The sequence below is a fragment of the Halyomorpha halys genome, unplaced genomic scaffold, assembly GCF_000696795.3.
Source record: "Halyomorpha halys isolate HHAL.00 unplaced genomic scaffold, Hhal_1.1 Scaffold417.1, whole genome shotgun sequence".
NCBI classification, from domain to species: Eukaryota; Metazoa; Arthropoda; class Insecta; order Hemiptera; family Pentatomidae; genus Halyomorpha; species Halyomorpha halys.
This window is the reverse complement of record NW_027111032.1, coordinates 621,223-636,028: the sequence shown is the minus strand read 5'-3', so window position 1 is coordinate 636,028 and position 14,806 is coordinate 621,223. Positions and strand designations below refer to the sequence as shown.

The 14,806-nt window shown below is 31.1% G+C and overlaps 1 protein-coding gene across 1 annotated transcript in view; it reads left to right on the top strand.

Annotated features, from left to right (window-relative positions):
* Positions 1 to 14,806, top strand: part of Fatp1 (Fatty acid transport protein 1) — a 230,682-nt gene that overhangs the window by 193,200 nt on the left and 22,676 nt on the right. The window contains exon 3 of the mRNA XM_014423360.2: positions 10,834 to 10,987. Coding sequence (XP_014278846.1) covers positions 10,834 to 10,987 — 154 coding nt within the window. The remainder of the gene's footprint in view (positions 1 to 10,833; positions 10,988 to 14,806) is intronic.

Genomic DNA, 14,806 nt, shown 5'->3' with positions numbered 1-14,806 from the left:
TATATATATTGATTGTTAATTTTTAAAATTTCCAACGTTTCGACCCTCAAGCTATTATCTAAATTGTTGATTGAACCTAAAAATTGTTTTCACATTATTACCATATTACTTCCTTGCATAAGACGACTATTTTTTAACATACCTCAATTATTGAACTGTCACTGTTCATTTAAATGAAAAAAAAAAGACAACTTATTGAATTGTGACAATGCGGTTGAGGTACATTTAAAAATATTGGTATTATGTGAGGAGGTGATATAGTAATAATGTGGAAACAATTTTTTGGGTTATCCCGAAACGTTGGAAGTTAGTTAAAATAAAGAGTTGAGAGTATTTGGATCCTTGAAGTTGGTGTTATTATTATTTAAGATTGTTTTGAATCGGTTTAATGCAATTGTTTACCAAAATCAGACACACACTTATATTTAATCCTCAACCAATTTTGTTTTTAATATGACGTTTGGCTGATTGATTAGTTCTTAAAGTCTTCTTAAAGCTTTAAGTTCTTAAAATCTTCTCCCTGATAAACAGTCAACAAAGCGTAATAGACAAGAGAATTGGAAATTTACATTGAAAAGCACTTCCCTAAGTACATGTTAAAGTTTGCCGAATCTGAGCTCGTAAATCGTATCTAATCGGGTGTTTAAGTTACAATTTTTGTTGATAAGGTTGTTAATTATATTTGTAAAGTTTAAACCTGATAAACTTTAATTCCCTTATATTAGGAAGTTTCTAATACCTTGATTAAGTTACCCCAGTCTGGGATGCCATAACTCACAAGAAGAATTGTAGTCCATTAAATTGTCTTGTTGATAGTAATAAAGATTTATGAGCGCTTCTTTATCTATGGACTGCAATGAATTAAAATTACCAAGAAAGATTTATTTGTTCCATTATATGACTTATAATTTTTTTTTTTTCTTTTTACGTAAAAATAGCATAAAAGCTCTATTTTAAACAAAAGAAACCACATTACATAAAGCTATCACAACTACGAAACAATACAATAAAAAAAAAACTTATTTTTAAAAAATCAACTAGAAAAGATTTCTTCTTCTTTAACCTACCTATATACCTGTCTATCCATGGCCAGCTTCTTGCCTTCGCCTGAGGTAACACCCTTGTTTTTTGCCAGATCCGATATGATCCCACTTATTCCTCGGCCGCGTGGTCGTTTCTCCTCAGTTTTTGCTTCTCATATCAGTTGTGGAAATACTCGTATATTGATCGGCCTTCTTTACACATGACCGAACTAGGTTAATTCTTTTTTATGTATATTTTCTATTTACAGTCCCTATTCTGTTTCTTATCTTATTCTTTTATTCCTCAATCGGTCGAATATAGTTTCACCAAGAACTTTCTTCAGGTATTTCGTTTATGTAGCTTGTTAGTTATATCGTTTATACGTCATCCTTGTTTTCAACTCCACTTCTTTTTGGCGATTATGGCATTACGTAGCTGGAGTTAAACTTTTTTTGTTTTCCCTATACGCTGGTTTATCTCGGAATCTAACCGCTCATCATTTGTTATTTTGACTCCAAGATATTGGTACACATGAAACTGTTTCAGATTCAAGCCTAAACAATTGACAGTTCCTTACTTGTTCCCTAGTACCACTTTTAGACACCACCATGTGCATTTACGCTATGTCTAAAATTTTTCTATAGGGTTGGCAGGTGCATGGAGGATGGAAATGATGACTAGTATAACTGTTTTAAGATGGATATTAAATAATCATATATTTAAGGTACTGATATTTGGTGGGGGAACAAGTCCGGCAAGTGGGCCTAGTAGTCCTTTTTGCCAACCCCTGGAGGCTACCTAGGCTGCCGCTGCGTATTAACCAAGGTGGGAGTGTCAAGATTCATTCTTCGGGACCGTCGAAAAATGAATGTTTAACTGCTCCAGGTGGGAATCGAACCCACAATGTCCCGAACCGAGCGCAGTAGGACCTGCGTCCCAACCCGCACGGCCGTCACGTACCTTAGATTCGGTCGTGTTGGTAGTTATTTCTTTCCTGCTCAGAGCTTCCTCCTATGCTTGTAGCGCATCTTACAAGACTCCTCTTCTTTCTGCAATTATCCTGCTTTCAGTTTTGGGCCTCATATTTTAGCTTCCTATATTATTATGTCCATGGATATAAAAAAATATTTATCATATCCCGTTTCCATTTCAAATCTGTCTAATTTTTTGCCGCTGATTCTCACTATCCCATGTACTTGTCGATATAGACATATAAGGATTGCGTGAGCCTGGTTAATCGGAACTCCCTCATCTTCTAAAGCATTGTGCAGTTCTGCCCATGGTACATTATTATGTGCGTCCGAAATGTCTAGGAAGGGGAGGTGAATATTGTTCTGTTGACCACGAGAAAAGACACTAAACATAAAATAAGACTTCTAATTTATTCCTGGTATCTCGAATTCTATCCTATAAAAATAATATGAGGACAATATCGTTGGGGTGCGGTAGAGAATAACACAAATAAGTTAAAATTAATAAAATGAAGAAAAGAAAAACGTGGGAAATAGAACGTATGCACAGGTAATTAAATATGTAAGTATAATAATTTGAGGAAATACAAATATAAAGTTTTATAATGAAAAGAAATATGAATATATTTTAATTTTATAATAACAATTTAAAAGTTAAATTTATGAAAAAAAATTAATTACCTACATATATGTCTTATTTCCCACTCCTTTCATTACTTTATTTATTATGCAAATTATTATTTTTGATCATTCTGTTTTTCCTTGTATTCATTGTTGCCTTGGTTTTGTTCTTAGCCCTGATGAAGCCTAGCAATTCTGGCCGAAACGTTGGCACTAATAAATAAGATTTTTAACTTGTGTATTTGTGTTTTCTCTGCCGCACCAACAACTATCTTTTCCTCATATTTATTATCCAAGGTCAACTATCTTCTCATCGTTATAAAAATAATAATTAATCGAATCGCTTGCTACTCCCCACCCACAGTCTCTTGTTAAACCTTAAGATTCCAACCTTCCCTACCTTCTCTAAACAATTGTTCAAGTAGCATTGTTACGCTATAAAAATCAATTTTAACATATTAAGGGAATAAGGTATAATTTTAAAATATTCTGTTATTTATTAATTATTTTCTCTCTTAATTACCAGACATGAAACGAACAAATGGTACAAAATTGTAGATATACAAATTATATTATGTTGAACAGGGGGAACAGAATATCCACGAAGATCTGGTACTGGTATTTGGTGGGGAGAACAAGTCCGGCAAGAAGGCCTAGTGGACCTCTGTGAAGTTGGCCCTCCATCCTTGAAATATTTCGATTTTTTCGATGAGTTCTAGAGTTCTCGATTATTTATAGAAATAGTTCTGATGTTTAAAACATCAATAATGCCGGTCAAATGCACGCGCGTAAAATATGTATTTTGTGCAACTTTAACACCGTATATCTATTTTCCTGACAACATTAGTGATTTATTTAATAAGGATAATTTTTAGAACTCTTGGGGGGAGGGAGGCAACAGAACTCCCAAAAAACGAAAAAAAAAGTTTCCAAAATTCTTTGATCGCGAATTTTCCACCCGAGAAATCGTAAAAATTAAAAATTCTTGAAGTTCTAGTAGCTCCTATATGAGATTCAAAGTTCCTAATAAAAATTTATTTTTCATTATTATTTATGTTGTTTAATACAAAAAAAAAAATCCCAATTAAACATTACGCAAGATTCTTGTGCAACTTCGCAGCCGTTTAACTCTTGCAGGCAACATTACGGTTTTATTTAATAAGGATAATTTTTAGTACTCTGGGGGGGGGGGGCAACAGAACTCCCAAAAAAAAAAAAAAAATGTTTTCCAAAATTTGTCTAGTGCTCCTTTTTGCCAACCCCTGACGGCTACGTAGGTTGCGACCGCGTACTAACCAAGGTGGGATTGTCAAGACTCATTCTTCGGGACCGCCGAAAAATGAATGTTAACTGCGCCCCAACCCGCACGTCCCTATCCACGAAGATAGTAAACATATATATTAAAGATATTTTATTTTTATCCGTACTATCTTCTTACAATCGGGAAATATATCAATAGATTTTGACATTATCAAGTTAAAGATTTATATAGCAAACATTTTTACTTTCTATTACTTTGTCAAATGCCTATAATAGAGTGTGGTAATGAGTTAGAAAAAACAAAAAGTCGTTTTCCCTTAATCGTAGGTTCTCCTAAATTCTAAAAAATATTTAGTTCTCTTTTGTTGTCTCCTGTATTTTAACATTGTACTTTCCATTTTTATGTTCTTTACCTTGTTTTTATTCTGTTATGCTATTATTTAATTTTCATTATTATTATTGTTTTAATTTTTACAACGGTAATATTTATTTATTATCGTTTTCTTTATGTATAGTATGAATGAACATCTATTACCTTTTGTATTCCATTGTTCACAGTTCTAATATCTACTGCCTTTTGTCGTGTCAACTTAAATAAGTAAAGAACTCTTTTCTTTAAAAAAAAATACTCTCCGTGCTTCAAGTGCTGATCCGTTTTCGAAGTTAAATTTCACTATATTTTACCAAATATAAAATTCTATTTTAACTGTCTGAGAGCTCTCCAGTTGATTCATTCCACTTCGGTTCAAATATTCAAAGAGATACTTTATTTTCTATATTTATTATATCTTAACCCTAAGACGTTTTTCCTATCATATAATCTGTCATATTTTTGAGTAATAATTATGTCTATATACATATACTGTATACTGTATACTGTAGGAAGATAGTCTGGGTGGCGGTTAATAAAGGTCCTAAAATAGCGGAAGAAAACTATTTATTGTTAACTAGCGTTTAAAATGTCAGAGCTAAATGAAAACAAGATACAAACATTGTAAGAATTCACAGAATATTACAATTAATATACAGAGAAAATACAAAATATGTAAAAATTAAATTGTTTTGTATTAAAGAATATACTTTCATATATTTTATAAACAAGACACTTTTTTTTTTTTTTACGTTTTCGCATTTTCTCTGTATGTTAAATTTAATGTTCTCTCAATCCATCTGTTCATTTACAATGTTTATATCTTGTTTTCATTTAGCCCTGATAAAGCCCTCCAAAGTAAAACGTTGGTTTACAATAAATAGTTTTCTTCAACTATTTTGACACCTTTACTAACCGACACCCGGACTATCTTCCTACAATCTACTTCATACGGTCAACCATCTTCCTTCAGTATGAAATGTAAAATTTTGGTTGACTCCAAACCAATATTTAAAAACGAATTTGTTTCGTTAATCCTTTTTTAATTAACTATGTAACTGAATATTATGGAGATTTATCATCTTATTAAATTATATATTATTTAATATTAGTGTGGTTATTAAAAATATTGAAATATTTTTTCTGTCAGCAAAAATATATATTTCAGAAAATAAACTTTTCCTAAACCTCTCTCAATATTGGAATGCTAATCATTGAACTTTTTCACAAGAATTCATTAGTATTTTGGAAAGTTTAATTATATTACTAAAAGCGAATAAAATGTACTAAACTAACTACTAAAAAAGTTATTTATTTCAGCGTTTCACGTTCAAATCACTTGCCGTAATCCAATGGCGACATTGTTCTCCTTAAAAGAAATAATGACCCAAAGATTCTTTTATCAATTTATGAAATATGCCTTAAAAAAAAAAAAAAAAAAAAAAAAAAAAAAAAGAGTGTTTTTTCTCAATTATCAATCAACTATCTATATATTTTTTTATTTGACATACCTCTTTCAATATTGATTATAATAACATCTTTGAATAATGTTATAACACTATTCTAGCAGTTTGAAGTAGGTCCTTAATTCTCAAACTTATCAAATCTTCGGGTTTCCAAACTATTGGACACCATAAATAGAACAAGAGCCGGGAAGAAAAAAGGCAGTTATCTCACCCCAATTTTTTATTGCTTTAATGAAAACTATATATAATTACTAATCAAAACTAATAAGTCTACTAAGTAGCGTAGGGGAATATAAAAAATGGGTACTGTTTCAAAACATTTAAAAAATATATATTTTTTCATTAAGAACTCCATTTAACACTAAATTTATCACTAACTCTAAATTTATCACTAACACTAAATTTATCACTAAATTCCCACAATAAATTTATCAACTGATTTTTTCGTGCATATTTTAATGTTGTTTTTTTAAAAAACTATATCTCCAGGACTATCAAACGTAAATAGCTCTATTAGGGCTCATATTTTAGCTAATTTACTCTATTTTAAATGAAGTTCTCTTAGGTTTTCTAATGTTGGTAGTTTTAAACATATAGAACTCCTAATGAAATTTTTTTTTGTATTCCTTAACTATTGGCAGACTCATAAATTTTGATAAGTAATTTTGTGTCATTTTCATTAAAGTAATCGAAAACTGGGGGAAATAACTTACTTTTTTTCAGAGGCCTCTTCTTGTACTATGAATGCTTGGCTACGACGTTTAGTATATATGCTAGTATTACTTAACTGCTCCTACAGTCTGCTCTTTTTTCTCTTTCGTCAGCCCAATACTCCCATTGCAATCCTATACAGCCTTATGACATACGGGAGGTCATCTAAAGGTGACCAACCTATTTTAACCAGGGTGGGGAGTCAAGTTTTTCATTTTGTGGGACCGCCACCCAATTAAAAAAGTCAACACCCCAGGCCGGATTAGAATCGGTGCCGTCCGCAGATCTGTGATTGATAGACCTGCGCCTATGTACGGCTCCAGTCTGTTCTTATAGGCCTGATAATGTGCGCCCCTCAGAAAGGTTTTTATTCCGGTTCCATCGCTTTCACGCGATTCGAAGTAAATATTAACATTTTAATGTTTGTTTCACGTACAAGCTACAAATATTTTTGTTTACTTCCATGCCCTGACCCACTCGGCCGAATGAACCCGTGAGCGAACAGTTCATTTTAAAGCCTCGCCCTCTTCCTGCAACTAACTGTACTCCATTCTTATCGCCGATAAAGTCCTTTCATTCCCGCCCTTTTGTCCCGCATAGACAATGAAGGAAAGTTTGACTGATGCAATGGTTACCGCTTATCTAACCTTTCGATACTCCTTTCATTAGTTTTCTTTTATTATTCCTTTGTTTTTAAGATACTTTTTTTTTTATTTTAATATTTGCGTATAAGGTGCTGTAATTTTTTTGTTTAGTATTATATATAGCATGTATGAACCTGAACTTGTTAAAACACTCAGATCTTAATTTCAGAAATTACCGGGGCGATAATAATTGTTTTTGTGCCAAATAAATTTTTTATTTTAGGATTTAAGCTAAATAGCATCGCGCGTTGGCCCCTAGTTAGTGTATTATAGAAAGTTGGTATACATATATACCATTCGAAGTATTTGATACATTCGAAGTAAGAAATATATATATATGTACGTATATATAATCCTTACCGTGGCAATGCCTTTGAAGAGCAAAATTTTAATGATTGTTCTACTTATCCCGTAAATTTGTAATAAAGCTGAGTTTGAAAAATTAAGGGCCAGCTTTGCTAAGGAGGTTAAAGCGTTGGTATTTTCCAACTCGGAACTGCAGCAACATCGGTTCGAATCCATCTTGGCGGGTCGACTAATATTTTAATATTTCTTTGGTGGTCCCACGAATGAAAACTTGATTCCTCATCACGGTTAGAATAGATTAAACCTCCATATACCAAAAATAATTCGGAAGGAGGTCATAAAAAAAAAAAAGATTTGACAACTATTCGAATTACTCGAAAAAAATCTTCTGAAACATTGTAGCCGTTCATTCAAAATATAGTTAAATTCTCTACGAGACAAATAAAATAATAACAGGTCTATCCCTCGTCAATTCAACATGTTTTTCTTAGAATAAATCATTAATGCTTCTGGACTTTACCATCTCGGATTTTCTTAAAATTTGGCACAGTTATTCAATTGGTATAGACTTACAAAAATATTAAGTGTCTACTCATTTTTTAATTAATTACTTAACTTAAGGGACCCGGTACGAGCTTTATGCACGTATTCGCCATTTATTGTAAGCTGATAAAGTTGCTGATGTGAGGATTTAAGTGAGAAAGATGAGCGATTATTAGCATTCCTATATTTCTAGAACTAAATAAGTGTTTATTAATTATCATATGATATAAAATTTACCATTGTTAATCCTCGATTTTTTTTTTTAATAATATTTATTATCTTTCCAATTGATTGCACATTATTTATTATGCCATCATATATAACCTTAGAAACAAGCGATTTTCCAGTATTTTTTTTATCAGAGTTTAAACTTTAGACACTATGTAGCACAAGCTGCAACAAACATTATCAAGGTGTTGTCACGAACGGACCATTCTGTTCGTCGGAGGTTTGAAAAAAATTGGCTGGTGACAAAGCTTTGGATAAGAACTCTGAGGAAGACACCAGCTATCGATGACATCTACCTTATTCACTAAACTTATCTCCAACTGAATTCCATCAGTTCAGAAATTTAGACAACTTTTTTTATGATAAAATTCTTAAAAATTATTCTCAGGTCAAAAACGTATTTTCTGACTTTTCTTCACAAAACCCCTCAATTTTTCAGTTCTATAAATAAAAAATTGATGGCATGTGAAGAAAATGTATAGAAAATGGGTGTAAATATTTTGAATAAAAATGTTTTTATTTCATAAAGTTGTTTTACTAAATAACCATTCTTGTGAAAAATGACATTTCGTAGGAAAAGACCCAATAATTCATAAATACAAGTATACAAACTATGTAGTTCTAACACAAATAATTATTTTTTCATAATGGGGACGACTATTAGGGATATTATAGGAATTAAAAACTCAGCTTTATACGAGTTAAAGAAATTGTATCTGTTAAAAACTACAAGACTAAAGTCCATCCAATATTGTACTTCATTGTAAAACAATAGGGGTATTCATGATATTGTGTTAAATGTAAAATGTTTATTTATGTTCTCATGTTAAATGGAAAAAGTTATGTTAAATGGATAAATATTTCCTTCTTTTACCATGCTAAAATGATATAACATATAGGGTGTTTTTTTAAGCCCGATAGAACTTGAAATTGTAAAAAATAACACAAAAAATTAAATTGTAATCAAAATTTTTTTTTTATTCGAAAGATCAATACGTGACATTAACATTTGAAAATGATTTCGGGCATATGGGCACCGCGGCTGTTCTTGACGAAGCGCATTCTGGACGTCCAATTTTGGGCCACTTTTTCGAGCACTCCTGGCCGTATGTCACGAATAACACGAACAATGCTGGCCTCCAAGGCGTCAATTGTTGCTGGTTTATCAGCATAAACCAGTGACTTCACGTAGCCCCACAGGAAATAATCGAGAGGTGTCAAATCGCACGACCATATGCGGCAATTTTGCTTATTAACAAACCCGTTAAGCCAAAAATGCGCCTCATCGCTGAACACAATTTTACAGAATGCGCTTCGTCAAGAACAGCCGCGGTGCCCATATGCCCGAAATCATTTTCAAATGTTAATGTCACGTATTGATCTTTCGAATAAAAAAAAAATTTTGATTACAATTTAATTTTTTGTGTTATTTTTTACAATTTCAAGTTCTATCGGGCTTAAAAAAAAACCGTATATAATATGGCTGAGAGTCTGTTAATCGGAGAATTATGTCATGCAACTGACCAGCTGAGCTAGTCACCATTTTGTCTGTTGTGTTAGCTTACTTGCTTGTATTTGCATTGTTTGAATGCTTTTCCACTCGGTAGCCAAACTTTCACACAACTTCCACTTTTCACTCAATTTAGGCTGGTTGTAATGAATTGCTTTAATCAAAGCTCAGAAGTAAACAATAACATGAAGTTTTGGAAGGAAAGGTTATAAAACAAGTTCCTCAAAAAATTTGCTAGGAGCTCTTATGCATTTAACATGACTTTAAATAGGGCTGCTAACAATCCTATACTTCATTATTATGTTGAATGTTAATGAAACGTTTTACATTTAACACAACATCATGAATACCTACCTCTATTGTGAGCAGCCCTATTTAAAATCATGTTAAATGCATGTGAGTTCCTAGTGAATTTTCTGAGTAACTTGTTTGGTAATCTTTCCTTCCAAAACACCTTTTTATTGTTTACTTCTATATTTTTATAAAAGTAATTTATTACAACATGCCTTAAGTAAGTGAAAAGTAGAAGTTGTGTGACAGTTTGGCCACTGAATGCCTCTTTTAAAAACGTCCAAAACAATACTAAGACAATCGAAACACAAACTACGAGCAATTAACCTAACACAACAAACAAAATGGTGTAGACCTCAGCTGGTCTGTTGCATGACATCATTCTCCATTTAACAGACCTAGTAACAGACTCTCAACCAATTTATTTGTAATATCGTTTTAACATGAGTTATGTTAAACTAAAGATCATGAATACACCTAATAAATGTTTAAACTAGCCATGTATAATCCAAATGAGAGTGAATTTAGTTTAATCACAGTGAAACCAGAGATGGACGCACATTAGCTATGGTTGAAACTAGAAGCTAAAGTTGCCATAGATACGACCCTCATTCATGAATGAACCATTGATAAACATCATTTCCATGGTAATGTTAGCTATTAGTTTCAACTATAGCTAATTTTTGCCCATAAAGAATGAGAATTTTGAACTGATTTCTTTCTTTTTCAAACTGAATGTATGAGCTACGTAATCTCATTCCAAAATATGACATACATTTCTTTTTCATAACCAACGTATTGCAGAGTTCTTATTTACTTTGTTTTTCTTACTTTTTAAGATTTTTTTTCAAAAGTACATTGTCACTAATTAGGCGATTTGTTTTTTCAGCGCTGTTTCACGGTACCTGCTCTTCCTTCTCTCCGTCAGGAAAATATCAAAAGGAAACAAGACTGTCGCACAGGTTTTCAAAGAGGACGTTGTTCAAAAGAATCCAAACAAAGTTCTCTTTATTTTCGAGGGCAAGGAATGGACTGCTGGACAGGTATGCTTAAATTCAGTTTTTAAAAAAATCCTTTTTAATTATGTTAAAAAAATTTTCAGGTCACATTATAATAATAAGTTGTTTATTATATTTTAAAATATTCACATTGTAAACATGTCTTTCATCATTTATGTTTCCAAAGTGGGCGCTACCGCCGCAACGATTCAGGGGGGGCGGTGATGGCCACAGGTTCTTTGGGGGGGGGCGGTGATGGCCACGGGTTCTTTTGGGGGGGAGGGGCGATGAATCACTTTAAGTTGTCCCAGACAACAATATTACTGTTAACGAAAATCGAGCCGAGAATTACTAAATTGGTAGCAGCTCACCAGGTCCATCCTTCTCATTAAGATGAACTTCGAATATTTAACTTTTTTTGAATTACATTCTATTCTGAGTTCAATAAACAGTTTTATAATTTCAAAGTTCAATGTATTTAATTTACACTTTTCTTTGCTATATTTATCGAAAAAGCTAAAAACATTAATACATATATAATATATTGTATATTAGTGTGTAAATGTGACTGGAGACTATATTATTTTAATTTATTTATTTTTCATACAGATAGTTTGATTATGTTAATTTTGTTTATTCGTCTGTTTGTATATATTTTAAGTTTTTTTTTTTATTTATTCATTTATTTAATTTATTTTATTTTATTTTAGTATGTATAAGATCATTCATCACTATTACCTATTGTCCACAACTGTAATATCACGACATATTGTAATATCTATCAATAAATAAAAAGTAGTAGTAAAACAAAATACATATATATTTCCTATTAAAATTAAAAAAAAAAAATAATTTCCAGGGGGCGCTAAACAATATTTTTCCTGAAAAGGGGGCGGTAGGACAAAACAGTTTGCAACCACTGATGTAGAAAATGAATATGTGTATTGTGTCAAAGGTCACAACGTTAAACTTAATAAAGTCATTTGGAGAGTACCTTATAGCACTTATTTGATAATTATAATTCCGTGCAAAAAAGCTAGTCGCCATTATTGTATTGACATGATGTCGTTTCGACATAAACATAGGCTATGCTTATCTACTCAGTGCGAGCATTATTTTAATTTTTTTCTATTTTTTCTGTTATTTAAGAAATTATCTATTATGAGTTATATTCCATATCGTTCTTGTGCAGTAGCTAATTGTAAAAATACTACAATAAAGATTCCACAAAATTTGTTTATCCAAGTGCCAAAAGATGTCAGAACTTGAAACATGTGGTTAAAGCTGGCTAGAAGGGATCAATCAAGATTATTATCGAATTTGAATAATAGATTATATTTTTGTGAAGATCACTTCGATGTAAGTATAATGCAAGGCACAAATTGTAAGTTCATTAGAAGTTATATTTATTCGGAAAGACAACTTAAAGTAATTAAAAACGTAATGATTTTGTCTTTTTCAGCGAGAAAACGAGAGAATTATATTCGATACAAAATAATGCGTTTAATTATAATAATTTATTTGTTTGTAATAATAGGGCAACCCCCGTACAAATAGATTTAGCCTCTGAAGTTTATAATTTTATAATCATCGTATTAGTTTTACAAATATGGTGAATTAAAAATGATTTATATAAGCTAATAACGGTATGCCCAAGCTGTTAAATTATCTGCATTAGTCAGAGTAAAAAACAACAATTCTTATTTAATAAAATAAAAGAAACAAAAACTACTCATCTTATTGTGAAGATGTATGGTGTCCAATTCTAAGTGTAAGGCTGTGTGTTACATATAAGACTTAAAAAGAAGTTTAAGATCCGTTTGTGAGGATATAGACAAAAATTCATACAACTAGTTTGGGTTAATATATCGTAGCTTAGTTCGGCATGTATCGGATTCAGCTCTCATGATACGCGGGGCAGTTTGTTAAGAAATGGAAACAAACCTCCAATGCCGATGTATTACGAGCTGGACATAGCTTCTGTGGGTCTACACATATCTTCTGGGCTATACACATATGTTTTAACATTTCTAAATAAATTCCGGATTTGTATTGTCTACTTTCATGAAACCGTATTCCATGATTGTTTAAAAAAAAAAAAAATCTTTTAACTGCAAATTACATAATAATTTAAAAATAAATAAAAAGTGTGATAAATCAGTGTTTGTTTTTGTCTAAATGGTGACACATATGAAATCATCATGGCGGTTAGTGTATTTTTTCTGTTTGTACGCTGATTAAAAAAACTTAGTTTCAAAAAATCAAATTAAAAATTAATCTTGTATCTATATTGATTAAAACATATATGATCATGTTTCTGCATTGACTTACAATAATATTAATGTTATTTTTAAAAAAATTTACATCGTCAAATACTCGAATTTGTGGGTGGAAAAATAATAGAATTATCATTAGGAAATTACATTTAATAATAAATTTTCGTTTAAATTTAGGTTTGTTTCGAGAGAAAAAAATTCAAATAATTGGTATATAAAATTCTGTTGTTCTTCTTCAAAGCAACTTAAACTCCGTTAAGTAAAATTTAGAATTATAATCTTCCTGCAAGTTACACTGGCGAGGACGTTATTGAGAGGTTTTAGTACGAGAGCCCTAGAGGAGAAAAAGGGCAGTTATTTCACTCTAATTTTTGATTACTTAATTGAAAACTATATTTAATTACTAGTAAAAATTGATGAGTCTGCCAAATATAGGTAGAGGAATAAAAAAATGGCGGCTGTTTCATAACGTTAAAAATAATTAATTTTTATTCGGAGCTCTAGATCTTTACAACTACCAACAACAATAGAAAATCTAAGAGAGCATCATTTAAAGTAGAGTAAATTTGCTAAAATGTAAGCCCTAATAGAGCTATTTACGTTCAATAGTTCTCGATATATGGCTTTTTAAAAAGTAACATTTCATAAAAATGTTGCATGGAACGTACTGAAATATCAGTAGTTAGTTAATATATTTTGAGGTATTATATGTATAATTACTAGTTAAAATTGATGAGTCTGACAAGTATAGTTAGGGGGAATAAAAAATGGCGGGTGTTCCAAAACGTTAAAAAAAAATTAAAAACATTTTTCATTCGGTGCTATGTATCATTAAAACTACCAACTACACAAGAAAAAATAAGAGAACATCATTTAAAGTAGAGTACATTTTCTAAAAAAAAATGAGCTCTAATTGAGATATTTACGTCTAATAGTTCTCGAGATATAGATTTTTGAAAAGAAACATCTCATAAAAAATGTACTGAAAAATCAGTAGTTAGTGAAGTTATTTTGAGAAATCTAAATCTCAAAGACCATTCGACGTACAGATGTCTCTTAGCACTCAAATTAAAGCTAGGTTTAATGTACGATGAAGTAGTTTACGGCATTTATCTTCGTAGTAGTATTAGTAATGTTCATGATATCTACTAAAATAAATTCTCTAAATGTTCATTTGTAGTTATTCCGATTAAGTTTTTGATTTTTGAAAAATAAAACCTGGAATCATGAATCGTACATATGTCTGCCAGCACTCAAAATAAAGGCAATCAATCTTGCTATAAAGTACTCGTAGTTTATGACACCCATCTTCGTAGGGATTTTATAAATATAAAATTTTCGCATCAAATTTTGTTTGAACAACTGTAAATAAATTTATTTTAGCAAAGATCATTAAAACTCCTATTAAAATAAACGTCATAAATTACAAGTAAGGGTAGTATTTTTCATGATATTTGCTAAAATAAATTTATTTCTATTTTTTTCGGAAACAAATTCATTTTCATATGCAAATATCATAAAAACTATTACTATTAGGAAGATAAATGTTATAAACTACTTTTTAGAAAATTAAAATAGCTTTGTAGTA